At 38.7% G+C, this 23,632-nt stretch overlaps 1 protein-coding gene across 1 annotated transcript in view; it reads left to right on the top strand.

The window, feature by feature from the left end:
• The window catches only part of LOC113976907 (potassium voltage-gated channel subfamily KQT member 1-like), a 456,224-nt gene that overhangs the window by 64,092 nt on the left and 368,500 nt on the right, over nucleotides 1-23,632 (top strand). Inside the window, exon 11 of the mRNA XM_027702550.1 lies at nucleotides 18,437-18,551. Coding sequence (XP_027558351.1) covers nucleotides 18,437-18,551 — 115 coding nt within the window. The remainder of the gene's footprint in view (nucleotides 1-18,436; nucleotides 18,552-23,632) is intronic.

Genomic DNA, 23,632 nt, shown 5'->3' with positions numbered 1-23,632 from the left:
AAAGGTTTCAGAGTCTCACTCCGGTGTGGCCTAGGATATGGAATATGTGGTCTAATGTGCCAAAGACCAAACTTCAAGCACCTGTAATTTAATTTCAAAATGCAAGCTACGTCTCCATGCGATCATGTGCATGAGAAAAGGGAAATGGGAGGCAGGGGGACCCCCAACCAGCATTTAGGACAGTGGTGACGTGCATATTGTAGTACTGTGGACAGGGAGGTTTTCCATTGCAGCTCCCCAGTGACTGCATGGAAGTGAAGGCATTTTTGAGCCAACACGGTGTCTTCTCACTGAAAGTGAGAAGCAGGTACTTCACCTCACAGATGGGAATAAGGCCAGCCTTTTGTATTTCCTCCCTTTCTGCACGTGTACTGGTTTCTAAAAGCCGAAAATTGTCAGCTTTTTTTTCCTTTTCCACAAGAGAAGCAGGGGCAGCTAAAGAAACTGTTAAAGTGAGAACGTGTAAGACAATGACAAAGCTCCAGCACGTCGTAGTGGGCTGTTAGACTGTGATGGAAGCCCTGTTTTGGTGTTGAGGCTGTGTCAAAGGCTCATCTCCTGCTGAGGAGGGAGGGCTGCATGAGTCAGTGTCCCTGGATTCCACGCCGAGCTCTGTTACTGATTCCCTGCGTGACCTTGGGCAGACAATTAACTCACTGTGCTTCGGTTGCATCACCTCTTAAATGAATAAAAGTCTTGTCTCTGTCACAGAGATATTGTGAGTCTTAATTGTTTATGGGGTGTTTTTAGGCTGACACAGCATTACAGAAGTGAAGAATGCCATTAGTCAGTGCAGTATTAAACATAGGCCTGCACATTTGTTTATCGTTAGCATAAACAAGGAGGAGTGGTAATCAGGAATGTCAGCTTTTGCAAGAGGAGAAGCTGATTTTTGTGGAAAATGTACTGAATGCTCCGTGGGGAAAAGATGATGTGATTTAATCTAGAATGTAAAGCTACTTTTTGGCCACAAAAATTTGTTCTTTCTGATGGAAATGACAAAACATTATTGTTGGAGATCAGGGCATCATGTTAAAAAAATTATGACCTTTTAAACTGGTTTTACTTAAATGTTGGAGTAGTAAATATACTTTTACTGCTCCTTAAAATACACTTCATTTTGAATAAGTGAATTAATGTCTTGAAAAGTAAAGTATGTGTTTTACTTACTTAACTTGTATGTCAGCTGGGAAAGCTGAAAAGATTCCATAATTAGAAGCAAAATAAACACTGGCCCTTTAGGGGGATGGGTGATGTCTATATACATGCATCATTGACCATTAGTTAAAAAATGGAGAAGACTGGGTGTACCCTTGTTTGTTTGTTTGTTTTGCTCCCTTTTTAAATAGCCAGGTGTTAACCTCCCTGTAAACAATTTTCCTTTGCTTGATATATCTCTTTATGTAGCCTGCTGTTTGCAGTCTCATAGAAAATGCTTGGAAAATAATTTTGATGTACAGGTATATATGCTGTTCTTTCCAGATTTCCCCAACCACAAATCCATGGGAATATTTGCCTTGGAAAGCATTTGGAAATTCTGTGCTTTGGAAAATTCTTCCTTGCACCACTCAGAGTAAATGCTGTGATGGAAAATCCGACCTGTCAGTTTGCCTAAGGATAAATGCACAAGGGACTCTAACATCTTTATTGCAGTTTAATCCTGTCAGGTGTGCAAAAATCTCTGTATGTCTGAGTATAAATAGAAGGAGAGAAGTCTAACAAAATCTTGTTTCAACCTCTATGCATGGTAAAAACTTTTCTGCCCTTTGTGAAATGGAGTGATGGGGCATAAAGGTGATGCCAGTGTTGCACTGAGCCACGATCTGGTTTAGTGACACTTTAACATTTTCTTGTTTTACTTCTACTTACTTCAATAGAAAGCAGTACATACAGTGAGAATGGCTGTGGTTTAGGATTTACACCACTGGGGTAAAGAAGATTTTTATTATTATTATTATTTTTGAACTGCTTCCTTTTAATTGTTACCTGCGTTAAGATCTGACAGACTGGAGGTGAAAAGAATTAGTTGCTCTGAAGACTGTCCACAGCCTCTGTTAGTCATGAAAACCTAAGAAAATAGATGCTGCACCAAGAGTCTGCCAGTTAGAGCTAGTCAGAACTCTTGAGAGTGTTTTTCATGACTATGGCAAAAAAGAAGAGCAGCTGCTTGTCATTTACTTAACCTTGCTTGGGCTGAATTTAATCAGTAGAAAACATCTGGAACTGATTCCCCTTCAATTTTGGAGCGTCCAGTAATCTGCTGTGTACAGACAACTGGTGCACCTTTAGCATCAGAATACTTGGCTGAGTTATGTTTTGCAATATTGTTATCTTTTGGAAAGAAAAGAGGAAGCAACAGTAATTTCCCAATGAGCAAATATTTGCAATGTTCTGTATAGGTTGCGTCGTTCATTGATTTTGTGCAGCTGTTGTATGAAATATATTGATCAGAGTTAATAAATTTCTAAGTGAGTGGGACTGTTTATTTGTATTAATTAAAATTGGGCCAAATTTGGAACTGTTTAGCATTGCTTGACAACTGAGGGAGCCATTTGACCTTGTTACTTTTTGATAGGAAGCGATGTCGAATTATGAATATGTTGAATTATTGAGGATGTTAAAAGCTTCTGAGTGGTTCTCCTTAAATGTCTTAGTTTTTCCTGCAGAATTAGAGTGTTGGACTTTTATAGTTAGCTGTTGATATCTGCTTTTCATCTGACTTTACTGTTAAATAATAAAGGAATTGCTGACTTGGATAGTAATACTAGATAAAATGGAAACCACTTAAAAAGCCACTCAATGGGAGATATATGGAAAAATAACATGCGTTTAAGCAATGTTTTGTGTAGACAATGCATTCCTTCTTTACAGGGGAAGTTGGCAAAACTGGAATACATGCTATTTTTTTCAGTATAAATCCTGCTCACTTGCAGGAGAGCATTTATATTTTTAATAGAACCTCTCTGGAAACCACGAGCAAGTAATTGCATCTCTGGGAAAAGCTTTTTCTTCTTAGTGTTCTCCTCAAGAGAAATTTGCAATGAATATCCCAGGTGACTTGGCAATAATTTCTATGGGAATTCCTCTGGGGTGAGGCCCATAGAGAGCTGGGGGAAGATGATGAATTACTGTGAACATCCCTTCCTCTCTTGTTTGCCCCCTTCATTAGGGAGTTCTCTTGCTTTCTCTTCCATGCTAATGTGGGTGAGACTCCTCTGTGGCACCCTCCTGTCTTGTATTATGAAAAAATACAGATGTGATTAGTTCTACCCAGTGCAGCAGAAAAGTATCCAGCTTGGAAATATAAAGCAATTCTGATGGCTTTTAAAGTAATGTATGATTGGAATAATGTGTTATTTTTGTCTTAAGCATCTGTAGTAGTGGTAATTCACCATCAAGGTAAAAAAAAGCTCCTGGGCTTCCTCTCATTCTTGCTGTGGTCTGGTGTGGACTTAACGTCCCCTGTAAAAGGAGAAGATTTTTTTCACCTTTGAGTAAGGTGAATTATGGAAAGAGCATCTGTAATACAGTTCAGATAACTAATTCCTGGAATTCTGGCTTGCACACAACTTGGTCCTGAAGCTGCCTCATGAGTATGTAAACTGTGACCATGTTCTGACCCTCTGGATCTATTTGTGTTCCTTTAACTGTTATATTACGCTGAGTTGTCAGAACTTGATTCCAGTTGTAAAAAAAAAAAAAAAAAATCCTAAGCAGCATAATGCCAGTATTTGTTGCTGGTGGCTTTTTCATTCTGTTTTCGATGGGGTGAATCAGACCATGGCAATGGGATACTCTAGACCTGGTTGTACTAACCCAATTAAGATCCATTTCAGGTCAGGTTGACCCGAATCTTTCCTAGATTAGTTTGTGCTGAGTGAGCTGTCACGGAGCACGTGTGTGCAGGCAGCCCCAGGAACCAGCCTACAAGTTTCTCCTGCTGTTTATTTGAAGGTCTCAGGTTGGCTGCTGTTTCTATAATCTTCTGAAAGAGCGGAGAGAGTGTGCACTAGATTTTGGTGTACCACCTTAAGATTTATGGGGATTAATTTAAAAAGCCTGATGAGCAGAAAGTGCATGCAAAAATACACATGAGCTTGCCTGACCATGATAAAATATCAATGTTAAATAGGATTTTTTTTTCTTTTCCCCTGAAGAAATGGTGTCTCTGGAAGTTCTGTGGTTGCACTGTTTCTAGTAAGGTCAAACCACATTCATAATACAGTAGGTCTATTAATATATCATATGAGCAATGTCAGTTTTAGCTGCTGCAGATCTACTTGGATAAGATAGTGATAGCTTTTATGGGGAGTTACTTTGCCTGGTAAAGACCCTCAATCTACATTATTTGCTATCTCCTGCTTAAGCCTCCTTAAAGGGGTAAGGATATTCTTTGCTACATAAACAAATGCATTAGTATATGCCAAACTTGGATGTAGACTGGCTGGAGTGGAAAGAGCCTGGAGGGAAAAATAGTTCTTGGACCCCTTTTACAACTGGAGAGCACTGCAATTTAAGTTGGAGTTTGTAAAGTCTGTTGGTAGTAATTTCTTAAAAAAAAAAAAAAATTGAATGAGTTTGGTTACTATTTTCAAGCCTTTAATTTAATATAAGGCTTATCAAGGAGATTTCTGATGCTCTCTTCTTCTATCCCTTTCATCTTCATATCTCCTCCCTCCAACATTGAAAGGTCTTTGCTGTGTTCCCATTTCATAGGGTGCAGTCACACATCTACAGTCTTCTCTCCCTCCCTTCATTTAGATGTTGCTGTGACTGGGCCAGGCAGTTCTTCTCTGTGTGAGACAGAACTGTCAGAGGCTTTTCCAGTGTTTATCTTGTGAGCCTCTCTGCCAACCACCTGAAGAAACTATGCTGCAGGGAGATAGGATGTCTTAGCTTTGCACATCCTCCCTTGTGCAGTGCAGGTGTGTCCTATCTCAAATGCTGAAACGTGGCTTTTTTTTTTTCCCACGAGACTTTCTCCAAAGCAATCAATGTCTTAGCCACAAAAAAGGAAGAGATTGTTTTAGAATGGCTCTCTTTTGAAGTTGCTTTTACAACTGAACTACTACTCCGGGGTAAATAACACTGCTGAATTTTGTCTCTGTGGTGCCAGCCTTCATTTAACTGGTTGAACTGCAAGTGGCTGTGTGGTGCTGACTGCCCATCTGTAGGGATCTGAGTGGAACAGGAGACTGCCAAAGTTTCAGCTGTGGATCTTTGTCGTGTTAGATGAGTGATGATTAAATCTGGGTCCTTGTCAAGGAGGTGCTTCTGTTCCACACTAGCAGACATTATCATTATAATGAGCTTTGCAAAGCCAGAAACGATCACTACTTTGAACCAAGTGCTCTATTCACTTGTAACTTCAACCTAATTTAAACCTGTATCTCAGATGGGAAAAGGGCCACATCCAAATTTGGATAAGAGAACACTAAAGAATTTATATCTTGAAAGCCAGCTCGTAAGGAATGAGTTTGGGGGAGATCTGGGGGGAACCCAAATGGAGAAACATAGTCAGTGCTCAGAACAAGCAACTGCAACAACGTGACCATCAATGGGGGGGGGGGGGGGGGGAAAAAGGGGTTAATTTGCCCCTACTGATCTGAAACCACATCTCCAAAACCTTTGTGTAGAACACTCTTTATGCTGCCAAGAGTCCAAATGGCAGTGAAAATCTTGGGTCTTAATGCCTTAGGATTGTAATAGGAACCTTTACATTATCTTCCCCAAAGTAGGAATTTACTTCTTGGGCTATGCCTTCGCTATTCCCAGAGTCTGTAATACCTTCCTCTAAAAGTTTATTGGAATAAAATTAATTTTACTTATACCCTACCTTTCAGGGTTGTGACATGCTGCTTCACTAGTGTTGCATTTTTTTTCCCCCCTGCAGCAATATTAACAGTGTTTGAGGCCACTGCATGAATTTTCCATTCACTGAACAAGTGCACGTTCAGATCTGTACTAAAATCAGTGTAAACAAATTGTGGTGTTTTCCTCAGCACCATGTGAACAAATTTACTGTATCAGAAGACCCATCAAGGATTCTTGGATACCACCTCAGTCTTGGAAAGTCCCACAGCTGCAGACCATAGGAAGTTCTCTGTGAAGCTAGCACTGTATATTTGTCCTGTCCTTGTGCATCTGCTCCTCACCTCAGCAGGAGGCAAGGCAGTGCATAATACAGTTCTTTGTCCTGGTCTGTTGTTATCTGATATTAGGCCAATCCAGATGTGTTTTTTTTTCTCTTCCAGCAGTTGTACATACCATCCTGGGATGGTTTGTGCTTGCATATGTTCTGCATTTGAACAACCATGGAATCCTGCTACCTCCTAAATACACTTACAGATATATATATATAGATATATATAGAGATAGATATATATAGATAGATATTATATATATAGTGAATCATCCATTTTGTCCAGACTTAACAGATGAAGCAAAATGGTTATTTCAAACCATTGCTGAATGAACACTTAAAGTCTTAAATATTCTTCATGTAGCCTGTATTTACCAAAGGCAAAGGTAGAGGGAGGATTATCTGTTTTATTTTAACGTAGTCCGTGAATAAAATAGAAATTGTTTGGGGGCAAAGTGTCTTTACTTACCTTACAAATCGGTTTTTCTGATTGAAAATGTCTGCCAGGGCAGAGATGCCTTTTCCCTCCACAGGAGAAGTTCAGTCTTGAGGAATCTCTTATTTCAGCTGAGAATGCATTTGTTAGTTTACTCTAAATAAGCAAGTTAACAATTTTCAATTAGTTTTTACAAGGAAAAAAAAATCCAGGTGTTCTAATCAAGTTATTCCACAGAAACTTCTATTTCAGTTATCGTATTGTCCTAATGTGTATTATAGGATGAGATGGGAATTGGAAATCATTGTTTGGATCTTTGAAGGGATTCAAGGCAGTGAGTGGGATCTTAATCTTTCATTCCATAGAAAACTGCAGGGAATATTCTGCAAGGATAGTCTGTGGTTTGCCTACCAACAAATAGCAGAATGTGTTTGGTCAATGGCACAAAGAAGATTGTCCTAACCATGTTTTCAATTTCTGTCTTTTTGACAATGCATCTGAAACCAATAATGTTGGCTAGAAAAGAAATGGATGGATGGATTAAAAGACAAATTACACTTTTTTTTTTGTTTGATGAAAGAAAAATATTTGGAAATCAAGAGAGTATCGTGGAAGTTTTTTCCCCTGATGCCTCTGGTAGGGCTCAGCATCTGTAGCTGTGTGTATCTATGAAAACAAGAATATTGCATCTGATAAATCATGAGATTAATAGCAGTGAGTGAGAATTGAGCCATATCACTTTCACACATAGCAAAGATGAATTTGTATCTCAGCCCTCAGCAATGTGGCTTAAAGAAGCTTGGGTGGAACCAAGGCCTTGAAATGAGACTGGCAGGGTAAGAAAACACATTTCTGTTGTGATTTGTATAATACCTACTTTCTCTGAAGATGCTGATCCCAGCCAAGTCACTCCTCAAATTCAGCATTCATCCAGATTTCTCTTTGGAATGGGCAGAACCTGCAGCCAGTTTGTAGTGCACTGACCTGTATTCAGCCATCTCAGCACTAGCAGTGATCTCTCACTTCTCTGCTTTTCAGGGCTTCTTTGCACCTCTCCTCAAGAGGAAGAAGACTCCTTTGTTCTGTGGAGATGCATTTTGTGGGGACAGTGAGTCAGTCAAGCTGAGAAGTGCAGGGTCTGCTTAAGAGTGAACTTTTTCACCCTCTTGCATGCAGGTCCTTTGTTGGAGGGAGAGATGAGACGTGTGGTGGAGCTGTTTGTCTTGGGACATCTCTGTGCTTCTCACTGTCAAAGCACAACCATGGCCTGTTGCCAGAGGAGAATCAAGGTCACCCTAAGCCTTGAGAGCTACAAGACACACACTCAAATGTGTTTCCCTAATGTCATCAGAAAAGAAAGACTTCATGCCTCTGACTGAGGGTGTTTGTCAGCTTAGGGTTGTATCTGGGTTATAAATATCACTGTTCCCTTGCCACGTAAACTTTTTTGGTTACTGTTGGGAGTGTAGAAGCTCTGAGTATTCTGGGCCTTCTCATAATTTGAGTTTCAAAAAATTGGATTCAAGCCTTGTTTTAATTGTAGCAGCAAAAGCTTAACTTCTTTAGAATATTTTAAATGTTTTCTTAATTGTAAATATTTTCTAATGGAAGTTTTGAATAAGCAATATGAGAAAGGATTAATAAGGAGTGCACATAATGATTGAGCCCAGAAGTACATGGTTGAAGAGCCCATGTATTAAATAAGATGTGATCAGTTGGTTTGAAGCATTTCTGGGAAGATAACTTATAAGTACAAAATCCCTTCATAATAAGATGTTTTAGTTTGAATTTTATGATCTGAAGATCTGTCAGTCAAAATTTTTATAGTATTGGGTGCACATAACAGTGGCTACTTTGAATTCCTTTTTCAACAGTTGTAACTTACTCTTACTGAAATTAATGCCCTACCTAAAATATCTTCACGTTCTACATTTAAGAAATAAGTATTCAGAGCAAATGTATTTGAATTAGGGAACAATCCCATAAAGTGTTGTCTTTTCACCTGGAATCTATGAAATAACAGCTGGAGTTTTCATTAGGAGTAGTTCTGATTTAGTGCTGTCAACAGCTACAGATTTTTTTGCTCAATTTGTTTTGAGTTTTGGGACAAACAGGGCAATTACTTCCTCTAGTATTAGGATTTACTTTAATTTACAGGTTTTTTTTTTCTAGTTAGTATGGAACAGGCAGGTTGTATGTACTGAATTCATGATTAACTGCTTGTCAATGGGAAATTTTTCTACAAGGATTTAATTGTCTGATACAAAGAACTGCATAAGACCAGCAAATAATTGTGGCATATTTCACTGTAATTACAGTAATTGAGTTTTGTGTTCTTGTGAGTCAAAACATTGACAACAATTCAGAAGATGTTTCTATTTTTACTGTCACTGCAATTTGTATGCTTTGACCATTAACAGTCATGAAAAATAAAAATGTTTTCAGACTGGTTTATTTTCTATAATAGCCACACTAAAACTGTACTTCCTTGTTAAAATAAACACTTTTACTATAATGGCAGTTCTGAATCCCATAATGGAACGTAACTCTATATATTTATATTACATGATACATTCCCTATGTGTAATTCCAAGAGTGTGTATGTGTTAAGAGCTCTCCCTGCAGAGCTAACAAGCTGCCAAATTACATTTCACTGACTATTAATTGTTTCAGTTTAAGGTCAAGTTCTTCTTGTCCTTTTAAAAAAAAAAAAGGCAGTAGAGAGGGATCAATTTCAAAGCTATTTTTGTCTTATTTTTCTTGACTGTTCTTACTGTTGTTTTGTCCTTCAGAATAACTGAATGAACAGTCAAGTATGGCTGGCCTTAACAAGTTAAATGCATTAGTATTGGTGGCTTGAATTTAGTCTTGGAGAGCTGATCTCTGAACATATTCACAAGCTGTAGATGGTATCTCCAACTTGAAAACGTGTTAAAAATAGCTGTGGGTGCAAGGATTGTGTCAGATAAGCAAAAATAACAGACCAAGTTAGTTAGTTAAGGGGGGAAAAAAAATACTTGTCGAAGTTGAAATGAGTCAAAATAGTTTGCTGTAGGATTTTGAGAAATGGTGCTTTCTTGACATTGTTTGAATACAACTTGTTAGGTGCTTTCCCAAAGGTGTTCTGTTCACATTCCTTCTGGACCAGTCAAGGCAGCATTTGGTGCCTCAGGTGTACATGAAAAGGAGCTCCCTGCTGACCAGAGATGTCAGCGACTTATTCTGTGCTGTTTCAGCCAACAAGTGTTAATGGCAAGTGAAAGCTGCTGAGGCAAGAGTTGGAAATACTCCACAGAAAGCTGTGCCTGAACATTTACCCAGTTATTGAAATGTTTAATGCAAGACTGTGTAGTATTAAACTAGTAAACCTGCAAAGAAAGAGGAAAGGAAGAGGAAGGACATGCAGGGATTTCTTGTTCATCATGAAGTTGTTGGCAATGTAAACATGTTAAAATATGTTCCAAAACAGATTTTTGCTAGGAGATGTTTGAAGAGGTGAGGTACCTGGTCTCTTTACTTGAAGGATAAACTTGAGGGCTGGAAAGTCTAGGTAAGATAGGTAGGTAGGTGCTTTGCCTACTGTATTTTTCCTGCTGTCATAATCTTCCTGCTGCTGCCTTGAGGCAAAATTTAATTGCTGAACTATATCTACTGTGCAGTTCCCTCTGTGGGTTTCTCTGAATTCTTCTCTTCACCAAACAACTAGGAAAATGTCTTTTACAACCTCTTTGCCAGACCTTACCCCTTAATACCCTGCATATCAACCACATAGATTAGAGTAAGTTTGGAAGTTCACTTTTTTGTGTATGTTAAGAAGAAACAGCTTTCATGAGAGAAAAGGCACTACTTTTGTCAGGAGCAGGGCCCAAGAGAGAGGAAATGTTAAAACAAAGATGCTAATTGTTCACTTCTGTATCCACACGGAAAACTGGGTTACCAGTCTGAGTTACCTGAGACACAGGTGTATATCCCTGCATTTTAAGAGAAGGGAGGCTTCTCATTCTCATCCTTAATCATTCCGAGAAATGCCTCTAAGATTCAGTTATAAACTACCTGTTTCTCTGTCGTCCTGGTCTTTGGTCCCTTCCAACCCAAACCATGATTCTATAGAGCATGTTGGACAATAATGTGAATATCCACTACGTGACAAGGTGTATGGTCCACCTGCCTGGATGTTTCCCCCTCTGCCTTTCACAGGAGAAAGGATATGGCATTTCAGGAGTAAGTAGAACTCTGCCAGCCACATATCTCTCCCCATGCATATGTGTAACATGCCCTCAGAGCCTCTACCTCTTACAGCAGAGCTTTTGCCCTCCCTCCTATTCAGCTGAACAGAGTAGAAAATCCAAAATGGTTTGGATTGGAAGGGACCTTAAACATCATCCAGTTCCAACGCCCCTGCCATGGACAGGGACACCTTCCACTAGCCCAGGTTGCTCAGAGCCCCATCCAACCTGGCCTTGGACACTTCCAGGGATGGGGCATCCGCAACTTCTCCGGGCAACCTGTGCCAGGGCCTCCCCACCCTCACTGCAAACAATTTCTTTCTAATATCTAATCTAAACCTGCCTTCTTACAGTTTAAAACCATTGGCCCTTGTTCTGTCACTATGTGCCTGTACAAAAAGTCTCTCTTCCTCCCTTTTTATAAGCCCCTTTAGGTACTGGAAGGCCGCAGTGAGGTCTCCCTGGAGCCTTCTCTTCTTCAGGCTGAACAGCCCCAACTCTTTCAGCCTGCCTTTGCTCCAGCCCTCTCTTCATCTTTATGGCCCCGTGACTAAATGATTATAGCACGACTACAGCTTGCTCAAGCTAACTGCATTTAGCAGTGTTTAAAAAAAAATAAATAAATCACATCTGACTTTTTCTTGGAACAAATTTTAGCTTGGTACTCTGACAAGGAACTTAAAAATGCTTCCTCTGGCTTTTTATTGTGAGTCATTCCCATGAGGAAAACTGAAAAACAATCCTGGGGATAGTGCAGCCAGAAATACAAAAAGTTAAAATATCTAGATTAGTAGCTTTTCTTTGTCATTTAGTTCCATGTTTTTATTAATGCTTTTATCGCAGCACAGTCAATCACAGCACAGTCAATAGACATTCTAAAATAATAAATTTGCTCAGATTAAATTGGCAAGGAAAATCTGTGCTTGCTGGTTCTGAAAGGGGGTGAACTGTGCCCACTGGAGAACATGGCTTGCTGTCTGAACAGATAGTGAGTGGCACCACCACTGCAGGCTTCTCTGCTGTGCTCCATTAATCTCCTATTCTCTTCTGACAGGTCCTATCTGTGCATGAGGGGATACTTGCAGCTCTTTGTGCAATTGGTCCCTGACCACTTTCTGAGTCTGTCAACAAATCTGCTTGTCAGTTAATGCCCAACACTACACAGATTCAGCAGTATGGACACTTGCTCACTCTACAAGTGATTTTGTACAAAATATTCAGCTTTGTGCTTTAGACCAATGCACTTCATTTAAAGAAGCTGATTTTGTGCTGGATGTACTTATTGTAAAGCAGAACTATAATTTATGATGCTGTAGAAAATGTTGGGTTTTGTGGATTTGTTTTTTTTGTTTTGGTGCTTTTGCTTTTGGTCAATGTGTTACATCCTTCTTGTTTGGTAGGTCTGAAAAGGATGTTCAGGCAACTGGGTAGATATCAGCGTCCTCATATGCATTCTAAAGTATGTTTCATTGTTTTCTCTCTGCATGTTTTCCAGTACTACATGCCTTTGTGATTTTGAATGATGTGTTGGTATTCGTGTACATCTTTTGTGCTGTCCCATTAGACATGTAATGAGTGATTGAGTTCCATGGGGTGTAAGTCAGTATGTAATTTGGCCTGCAGGCTTATCTAAACAAAAGAATGTACAACAAATAAAGTCAGCATTAGTGCATTTTGAGTGCTGATTGTTTCAAATCAGATACACAGGAAACCAGATGTTGAAGTTTATCTAAAACACTTGCAGCCCAACATGTAACTAAGTACAGCAGTTACAGTGCACAGCACTTTTTGCATGTAGTTAGCAACATGTTTGCAGCAAACACAAATTTATTCTTATTCCTCAATTCACTTTTTCAGGTGCTCTTTTATTTCTGTTCTGCTAGCAAACCACTGCTTAGTTCATTCTGGTCTGATTCTGCAGGTCTTCTGGGAACAAAATCAAATTCAGGGAGAATATACAAGAATTGCAGTATCAGCCACATCTCTAATGACAATACATTTAGCTGCCTAAAATCAGGTAGAGAAAGTGGCTTGGCTTTTTTAACTGTATTGGGCACTGGTAGCTCTAAGAGTTGTGTATGGGACAATCTGAGTATCTGGCATTTGCAGATGATTTACAAATGAGTACATGGTAAGGATTTAAAACCCAGCTTCAGATGCTCAGATTTGTAGCAGTTCTACAGAAACCTAAAATAAAAATATCCTTGCCTTATTTAGAGGAGTACATTCCTGTCACTGCTGTAGCTCCACATCAGAAATTGAGCAAAACTTTCATAACTTTGTAAAGAAGTCTATGCTAATGATATGTTTTGCCATGTTCTTCAACATGACTCCTCAGGTAAGCTCGAAGGCCATTTGCCTGCTGAGATGTATAATAATAAAAGTGAGGTGAAGAGGTTTTTAAAAGCAGGCTGGTGGTCAGGTGCCAGACACTTACAGGCCCCTTGGCTTTCATAAGCTGTTAAGTCTCCTTTTTTTTTTTTTTTCTGAGAAAAGTAAGGCTTTAGAAATGTTTGGGGCCTAGACTGAGACCAGTTTGCCTCTCTACAGCTTTAAAAATAACTGTGTGTATTTTTAAGTGAGGTGATCTGAGTTCCTGCCACAAGAAAGCCAATGATGCTGTGACCTCACAGGTAGTTCCTCCTTGTGGATAACAGCACAATCATCCCAAGGATTTTCTGTCAAGGTGCAGCCTTACATATGAAATTAAATCACATGTTTACTTCATATATATTTGTTACATTGGGTAGTGCAGCCTGGCATTGTGAAAGAGATTGTTTAAACAGCTTCTGATCTGAAAAAGACGAAAAGACTGAAGGAAAACAGTGGCATTTGCTTTTGTTCTCTTAAACTTGAATGTTTTACCTTGGTTGGTTACAAGCAAAACCCCAAGATAAACAGAGAAGGTCTCCATCCCCCCCCCCCATTTTATCTAGTAGGGTTATATCCTCACCAGCATTCTCTATACACGAATTTTTCTACTGCTGTGGACACAGGTTTAGCTTATCCATCTGCTCTACGAGCTCTCCCCTGACATCAGGTACTGATGTGTTGAAAACAATGTGTTGAAAACAACACATTGTGTTGTTTTCATGTGATTTATTACTTATCAATTTGAGGAATAGATATTCTTGTGACAGGAACTGTTTTATGTGAAACCATCTCGAATTTACTGTCCTTTTCTATACGTGTGCCTGTGTTTTCTGGGTTTAATTTGCAGATATCTTCTTTTGTTCAAATTTGTTGGTGTTTGTACTCCTGGGAGGAGCAACTGCAGGTACTCTTCTATATAATGTAAGCAGCCACTGCAATACTCTGCAGACTTCTATAAAGTAGATTGTGTGGGAATGGTACAAGTCACCTTTCAATTTGCTGAATTGGGTGTTCTTTCTTGTGAAGATGAAAAAACCTCGTAATAAAAAGAGTAGGTTGGAATTATTTGTAAGAGAAGAGACCTGCTTTTTCTGGTTTTCACCTTCTTTATCTGAGAAGAGACTAGTGCAAAATCTTCTGTGTTATTTTGTCCTGCTTTTAGTAGGCATTGCCTGTTTGGGAATGACCATGGCAATGGGAACCATGTGCAGTCACGTTTTCTATTGCAGTTGTAAACCGGGAACTCTTTTTCCCCGTACTGCAAAGACAGGAGTTAGTGTAATATAGATAAGGAATCTAAGGTTAGATAAGGCCAAACATCATTACTAAAACATCTCTGGGTTATGTTTTGATGTGTTTGTTATAAGATTTTACCATTTTAGAAACTGACACTGAAATTAGAGGTATATGAAACTGAGCTTTCTTTTGACTGTTTCATTTGATTAGTTGAGCTCCTTCAAGGATTACTTGGGTCGTGGTATTTGTACTGTAGTAGATACCATTCTGTATTTCCAACTTGCTGCTTCCAACTGTTCATGCTCAGAAAATATTATATATTTTATAATGAAATAGGTACAGCTTCTTCATATTGTGAGTAGTAACACTTGGAAAGGAGGGTGGCTCCTCTTCTCTTTCCTCTTCATATTTCCTTGCCTCCCCTGATTACTAGTCTGCAACACAAACATTAGGCATTAATTCCCATAAAGTCAGTTTGGAAAAAGAAAGCTTATTAAAATAAATATAGAGAGGGAAGATATAGTTGTTCTGGCTTGAGCTGCAGCTGTTACAAACTTACCATATGTAGTAGCTGGACCTTACAACTTTGAATTTTATTTCTGGAAAGCATCACTGCCATGTGTTGAATGAATTTTAATGCTCCATATTTTCTCAAAGCATTATCATGAATGATTATTATGAATCACTTTATTGCTCAGGAGCTTATGGCTTCTTGACATTAGGAAAAAAAAATGTTCCTTTTAGTGTGATTTTGGGAATTTTGATTTATGACTGTACATTGCTCTCTAAATGATTTTTGGAAGGTCACTCAGGGAAAGTGAGTTAACTTCAAAAACCAAGTTGATTCTAGAAAGAGTGTTTCAGATAAGAAAACTGCTCACAACTAAAACAGTCACTTTCAGGACAGAAGATATTTAGAAAAGGGAACATATTACATGCATTTACCATTAATGTTGATTTGTGGACCAGAAAACTTTATTGATGAATTAATATCTTAAAACAGAAACACATAGAATCAACGAGTGATAAAAGCATGAAGGGATTCAGCATTAAATAACTTTTATTAGGGTTACAAGGATAAAACAGCTATTTTCTTGTGGTGGTTCAATACTTCACAAAAGACAAGCCTGAACTTACTGTGAATTGAGTCAAGTGGCTCTGAGAGTAGTAGGGAATCTTATAATATCACCATCCAAATATTATGAGCCTCAGAGCTGTGATTTCTACTTTAACTTGATGTTTAAGAGCAGCACTTCTATGAGTAGCTTCTTCTCTTAATACTTGTGTAATTTGGAGGCAGGTTTTTGAGAGAAATCTAGTCTGTAAGCAAACTGGCAAAAATTGTTCTGTCCACAGATCTGGCCATGGGAGTGTGGGAGGGGAGAGAGGAAGCAGTGAGGCAATCTTTGAGACGTGACCCAAATACTGTTTTATGGACTTAAATACACATTCAACTGATAAAATGAACTATGGAGTGTGTGTTACAGAACTCCTGCTTGTATATAACCCCACCACTGTCTTTCTCCAAATGCTTGTAGGAATGAATTGTGTGTGTGCTACTTGTGGGATGAGACCATCACAGGTAATCACAGCAAGGTCTTCACCAAAGAGAAAACTTGAATGCTTTTGCCTTATGTAAAGACCAAGCACGGGTAACCAAGCACGGGTTGAGGTTGTTAATGATATCCCACATGTCTCAGAAGACCCATGGTCAGAAAAGCAGGTTCCAGGGGCACCCTGTGGGAACAGCAGAGCTGCTCAGCACAGCACGTGGGAATCAGGAGGAAGAGAAGGGTTTCAGAACTTGTTGCTGCTGTCCCCATTTTCTCACAACTGCCATGGTGTGGAGCAAGAGCCACTGTGAACACTTCTCAGAAAAGGAATTAGCAAGCCAAATGTAAACAACCAGGGGTTTCTGGTTTTTAAGGGCCCGTGTATGCAGATTGCAAACAGCAGCGTGATGAGTCAGCAAGAAGCTTGATAAAGCAATATGGACCAAACCTTTAAAATGACAAAACTAAAATAAAATCCTACTACTTATCAGGACAAATGCATTGCAGTAATTTTAATATCTCTCCTGTGCTATAAAGAAGGCAAATTGCCATGGCTTTAATAGGTCCTTCTCTTACCCTTTCAGCAATTCGTTGTGTAGTAGGAATTGATAGCAACACAGAGTTTTCCTTTTAATTTGATGTGCCTTATATGGGCACAGTGACTTAACTCTGCCTCGGCTGACTCTCAAATTCTGCAAGCTTTCTGTGAGGTAAACCTTACTGTAGTTGAAGCCAGAACTCCCCCAGTTTAATTTTGCAGATGTGCTCATGTGCCATGTTACTTCTTTAGAGACTGGTGCTTCCCAAAGCAATACGTCAGATATTGGATCCATGTATTTCAAGACTTTGTCTGGAAATAAGGCTACGCTTCTTACAGGAAAAATGTCTTATCAGAACAAGGGCAGAACTGGCAGGTCTCACAAAATAAAGCTCCTCTAGAGCAGACAAAGTGTTTCAGTAGTTCTGGAAAAGCACAGAAGTTCATGTTCCCAGTGCCAGGAAGTTTTGGTAAACACATAGTTTATTTGTGATTAAATGCAGCAAATGTAAATAAAATAGCCTTGTAACTTTATGTCCTTTAGCAGTGTTCAGTTATGCTATTTGATAATTCTACTCCACAGAATTAATTTTCACTGCTTGCCACTTATGTTATGTCTCTTCCAATAGTAAGCTCTGATGTTGTATGGTTTTTAGTATTTAGCTTGAATGCAGTCCAGCCAAAGTGTTGTTCTGGAAGTAACTTGAGACTTAAATGATTTTGTTTTCTAGGAGGCAAACTTTTTTATTTCCGCTATATGGGTTGTTTTTTTCTTCTTTCCCATCACAGCCTGTGCACGTGACACTACTTAGGCTTTAGTTGTTTTGACACTTACTTTTAGTGATTCCCCCAACACACAAACATCTTTTCCCCCCCCTTGAATTTATACGTGCCATCCTATCCATTTTCCAAGATACTCTGCCAGCTCATAACTGTATCTGCCAAGCTTTCAAGGATGATCAGAATTAAAATTTATAAGTAACTTCCTTAGAAAGTGTTACTATCACTAGTAATCACAAATAAAATTGCTATTTTAGATCACACCAACTTAAGCTAGATATCTGTAATAGCTTTTGAATGAAATAAATACAGGAAATGATATTGAAGATACCTTAAGGCAGAAATGGCTTTTGAATATTGATGCAGCTGAACTCAGAAAGGTGGGTATGTGTTTACTGCACATTTATGGTGAAGTCAGCCCTGTACTTGAGGGAAATGAGTTTTGAGGCTAGAGCTTTATAAAACATCAGGTTTTATCAGTTACAGGGCTGGCTGCACTTCTCTGACTTTTGCAGTTTCTGAGCAAACTCCATTAATTGGCCATCATATGTTTTCCAAACCTGTAATGAAATTTGTACCCTTGTTATGCTTGGAACATAAGCTGGGCTGCAGTACAGCTTTGTATCCATCCTGGTTATCCTGAGGAGCCAACTGCACTCAAACACCTGAGGTTCTTCCCTGGCTCCTGGGAGAATTTTTGAACGCTCTTGAATATAGTGACCAAACAGCACTTAAGTTTCAAGTATTCTGTTTACGTGATGATAGCAATAACATTTTAAAGAATGGTTCTAGGGAAATTAAAGCACATGTATCAAATGGTAGTGAGGAAATGAAAGGCCGATTGTTTCTATTGTTCTGCCCACGTTGATATTTGTGGATTTAGTGAATTTGTGTTCACAGGGAGACAGCCCTCAAGAAGACAAGCCTTTCTTGTTCACAGGTTCCTCTGTGTTTGAACTGTATATATGCACGTATGTATTTTTGCATGGCATACATTTTAAGCATTGACTTTACTGATTCTGATGAAAAAGAAACATATGTCTCATATTAGAACCATTTCTTTAATCTGCTGCAGAGCCTCTCAAGCCACGGGAAGAGCTTGTGTATGTTGTCTCCCTAATGTACTATGATTTCTTTGAATTCTCTGTGCAGGGAAAGGACGTTTAGAAGGGAACACCCAAGACATGTCACGGGCCAACAGTTTCACTGATGACATTGACCTTGTATCGGAAGAGTCGCCCCTGCCAGCGGTATCTGATGTGACGCAGTAAGTGGGACAACAGCTCTTTAATTGATAATATAAATGCTCATTAATAGTGAGGGAGACTTGTCACTGAACAAAAGTATTATTCTTTGGCTGGCTGCACTTGAAGTGATTACGAGTTTGATCTTATTTAACTAAACGTGAACATTTCGACAAAATGCAAGTTTAGCCATCGAGGTTAACAGAAGTAGTCAAGACACTTGGAAAAATCAGCTCTGTGTCTTTATTGTTTTGCTTTGTAAGGTAGCTGACAGAGTTCCTGAGATTGAGCTTTGCAGGTAGTTTTATACACTGTAGAATTCTGCATCAGTTTAAGCTCTAAAGCGCTGCTAATATGAATAGGATACGAATTGATTGGAAACATAAATTAAGTTGTCATTTGTAGCTACAGTCTGAAAATAGAAAGGCTACATTACGTGTAATATTTTTATGAAGCAGGTGCACTTGTAAGGAAACAGTGTTTCACAAATATGAAAGTAAAATTATTGAGGAGATGCTGCAGGTCTCTGCATTATCCAGGACAGAAAATGCCCGTTATCAGGTAGTTCACTGCAGTTGCTGAATTGTTGCTTTTACTTAATTTAGCAAATATGTATTTCTTGAAATAAACATGATAGTATCTTTGTGCAGGACACCTCCATATTGTGTTTTGGCAGGATCTTGAGTGACCTTCACTTTTTTGCCCTGTAATGTACATGTCCAGTTTTGGGGATGGGGATTCTGGAGTAAATTTCAAATGTAAAGCAGAGCATTAAAACATAGAGCAAGGCCTGGATGGACCAGAGCATCCAGGTACCATACTAATACTTTATTTCACATGCAGAAACTGGTACAAATGATGCTGGTGGGTAGAGCTCTTGAGTCAGCTCAAGTAAATATCTGAGACTGAAGGAAAGAAAAGAAACAACAAAAATTGTTGCTTGCCTTCAGATAGGGAAAAATATCAACAATGGTGTTCAGGAAGAATTTGAAAGCAATTATTCCATTGTATAGAATGATTGGTTTCAAGATGTTTTCTTTCACATCATATGGTTACTTTCTGTCCAGGTAACTCATACAGATGATGTGTCTGCTACATCTATAGTAACTATACTCTGCTTTCCTACTGGATATCCTGGTGCTTTTAGTTCCCAACATGCTATATTTTGGATCTGCTTTCAAATCAGAACTATAAATTTTTCTATTCGAATTGGTAGGTTTTGGTTTGACTTTGTTTTCTCTTTTTTTTTTTAATCAATGTGGTACAAACACAGGGTTTTACATTAAAAAAAAATAGTTCCAATCTTTTTTCTACTGTTTAGTGCATGAAAAAAATGGAGGAATTTTATGTTACTTTGTGTATACTTGCAAAGTATACCTGTGGTTTTAGTTCATATTAGAGTTTAAATGCATTTCTCTTTTGTGGGGAAAGTAAGAAAAAGAATAGCAGAAAGCTCACCAAATGCGCAAATGCAAAAAACCCACCTAAAGTAGGGAGAGATTTAAAGTAATATGCTACACAGTTTAAAGTAATATACTATTAAATCAGTAATTTCTAATGATGTGGATGTCAACAGAATGTTCTTGCAACTGAATATTGCTAAATTAATAATTTTTATGTTCTAAGGTTGACCATAGATAAAACATGCATAATTTTTAACTTCTGAATATTTGTAATAAACTTCAAATGTACAGAATGTATAAGGCTAAAAATGATAGATGTAATATAAAGTTAAAAGGTGCCATGTAAAAATGAAATCAAACAAAACATCATATCATGTAGCTTTATGGTTCTAAAGTCAAACTTGCCAGTTTTCACCTCTATCACTGATCATCTCATTTTCTAACTGTGCAGTTCTACCTAGTGGGATCCATTTAAGAGTTGTCCTGATTCTTGAGCAGAAATGTAGTATTTAATTATTCAAAATATGAGCTTCATTGGAGGAGCACAGAGCACGGTATATTTATGGATCATGGTTTTAAACTGCCAATCCTATTGCAAACAACAAGATATTAACACTGTATTTGCTTGATATGAACCTACATCAACATTAGATATACTTAGCATAATTATTTATCTTGTCTTTTAGCAGAAGTGTAAGCAGGTAAGTCTTTGTGTGTGTTACACTTCCTTTGGTGTGTGAGCTTTCCAAAGCAGCATGGCCTTTGCTTGTCACTTAACTAGTGCAACAAATTTTCATCCTAGACTCGCAAAAGCAGTCAATGATTAGACAAAAATACTTCCAAGAGTAGAATTCAGCCAAAGAGGTGTATATATATATATGTACACACTGTGAGCCTTCTCAGTTTGCAAAATAAGTGAAAACATGGCTTTCATGTAGCAGTTAATGACATCATCCTTTGATGATGACGACAGTTTCACGTGGAGCACTTTGCGAACTCAAGTTTGACTTTGTCAAGCCGCCAAAAGGCAAAGTTTTCTTTGCCTTCAACAAGTCTTATGGGCTAAAAAAGTCAATCCTGCAGTAAACCTTTCTTTCAAAGCCAGTAACTGGTAATTTTTTAAAGTTCTAAGCTGCTGTGTTGATTATTAAACATGAAATGTCAGGTAATGTTTTGAGGGGGTTTTTTTTCTGTAATGTGAGCAATAGATTCTTCTAAAATCCACTCTGCTGGACCAGTGATAGATGTTCTCTGGTGACAGTGACCTTTACTTTAGGCCATATTCTCTTCAAAACTCCCTTCATTGTGTGGGAAGGGCACATACTGTCTCAGGAGAAGAGTTCCCACCCTTGAGCCCTTAGACAAACCTCTCTTGCATCAGTCTGCATCACGTCTGCATCAAGTTTAAATGAAGTGAATAAAGTGGTTTCTTGGCAAAACCCATCAGGCTGGTTGAAAACTTGTGATGTTACTGTTTAAGATGTCTTGAGTGAAAGCAAACCTGTTCAATGGGTTGCAGCACTTCCCAGGTCTCCATGGTTGATACATCCAGTATTGGAATTCTGATGTTAGTGATCCATGCAAGCTTAGAGAAGACACATTGTCCTAGTAGAAGGTGTCAATAAAATCAAAACCAAATAGCAAGCTTGAAAATTGAGCTTAAGAGACCTTTTTTGTAGAAACGTAACTGTTTTGGACCCTTTAGATAGTTGGGATGATGTTTGTTTCCAGTGATCTGTGCAAAAATGTGAAAAAATGCAACCTCCTGAGCTGGGGAACAAAAGCATCGTATTCGATATGTGATTCTGTGACTGTTTGAACTTCTTGCTGAGTATCTCAGGTCCATCTTCTCAGGGGCAAAAATCTCTTGGCTTCTGACCTGAGTAGATCTATGTTGCTTTAATCTGGCTGCTTCTGAGGTGTCCAAAGTTGAGTAAGAATGATGTTGTTAGAGATGAATCAAATCTGACAGCTGAAATAAATATGTTAATTTCAATCATCTGATGAGTAGTTCTGTTTTTAACAATAAATGCTTGGAGTACCTCATTGCCTGATGTAATTACCCCCTTAATTTTTCAAGTTCTCTGATGAGCAGTCAGAAGGTGATTCCATCAGTGCATAGAGAGCCTGCAAAATGGTCCTTTGTACTTTGAAATCTAGAAAAAAATAGCATTTGTATTTGTTTCATTGCAGCACAAATTTCTTGATCCTTAGGGTTAGTCTTCTACATATATTGGTAACTATCTGAATTAAGTTATAGATTAGTGAAGGTCTAAGTCTTGAGAATGATAAAAACTAAGTTTCCAGCTCTAGAAATAACAGTTTGCTTTTTCTTGCTATCCTTAGCACTTTCTTTATATTACTTGATTCTTTTTTTTCTTGAGAAACATGAAAAATCAAACAATTTAAAGATGGATCCATCATCCAGCTTAATTCAGCATAATGCCTAATGCCACTGCTTTCTCCGTGATGTTATGTCTTGAAGCCCCTCTTATTTCCTACTGTATGTACACAAATTTTCTGACAGAAAGACGTAGAAGCTGGTATAGAATTAGGCCTGTTCGTAAAAATAATACCTGACAAATTCCTTTATTGCTGTAACAGATTGCTTACTAATGACAGAGGCAAGAGATTACTCCAAATAGCACTTATTAAGCAAGTGGCAAGCTGTGATTTCTGCTCTTTTTTTTCAGTCTTGTCTCCTCTCCATTGCTGGCAGGACTGTTTTATCTGTCTGATGAACATATCATGTATATCACAATGTCTTTGAGGAAAAGAGCTGATGCTCTTGAGGTCTGTAAAATGAGTAATCTGCAAGCTTGCTAATTCTTTAACTGCGTCCATAAACCACAAAAATGCGAAGAAAACATCTCAAAAGTGTGTGTGAATTTGGTAAGCAGCAAATAGAAGAAAGGAGAAGAAATGCACATAGGAATGAGAGCAGGGACAGCAAACCTTAGTGAATTTTTGGTCCTTCTTGCTTGTCCAAACATTTAAGGCCAGCTGCTCCCAACAGATGGCTCAAACCAGAAATTATAGTTGTGCCTTACATGTGTTAAGTGACAGTCTTTGGGGATAGGTACGTTCTGTGAGGACTCTGGACCTGGCTAGTTTGAAGAAAAGGAGGCTGAGGGGTGATCTCCCTGCTCTCTGAAGCTTCCTTAGGTGGGGAGATGGTGAGAGAGGTGCTGGTCTCTTCTCCCTGGTATCCAGTGACAGGACACATAAGAATGTCTCAAAGGTGCTGTTTGGGCTGGACATGGTGCTGGAGCATGTCCAGAGAAGGGCAATGAAGCTGGTGAAATGTCTAGAGTAAGTCATATGAGGAGCAGCTGAGGGAGCTGGGGATGTTTAGCCTGGAGAAAAGGAGATTCAGTGTGGATCTTATCATTTTCTACAACTAGGTTGTTGTACAAAGGAGGTTGTATCCGGGTGGGGTCGGTCTCATCTCAGGAGGAAATGACCTCAAGCTGCACCAGGGGAGATTCAGATTGGACATCAGGAAGAATTTCTTCATTGAAAGGGTGCTTAAGCATTGGAACAAGCTGCCCAGGGAGATGTTGGAGTCACCATCCCTGGAGATGTTCAAGAAACCACTGGATGGTTTAGTTGACAGGTTGGTGTTCAGCCAAAAGTTGGACTCGATCTTGGAGGTCTTTTCCAACCTTAATGATTCTATGATTAGGAAACATTTCTTTACT

Source organism: Neopelma chrysocephalum, unplaced genomic scaffold (genome assembly GCF_003984885.1).
Source record: "Neopelma chrysocephalum unplaced genomic scaffold, ASM398488v2 Primary Assembly neopelma1_188, whole genome shotgun sequence".
In the NCBI taxonomy this organism is placed as follows: Eukaryota; Metazoa; Chordata; class Aves; order Passeriformes; family Pipridae; genus Neopelma; species Neopelma chrysocephalum.
Note: the sequence above shows the minus strand (reverse complement) of the source record. Positions and strands in the feature narration are given on the sequence as shown.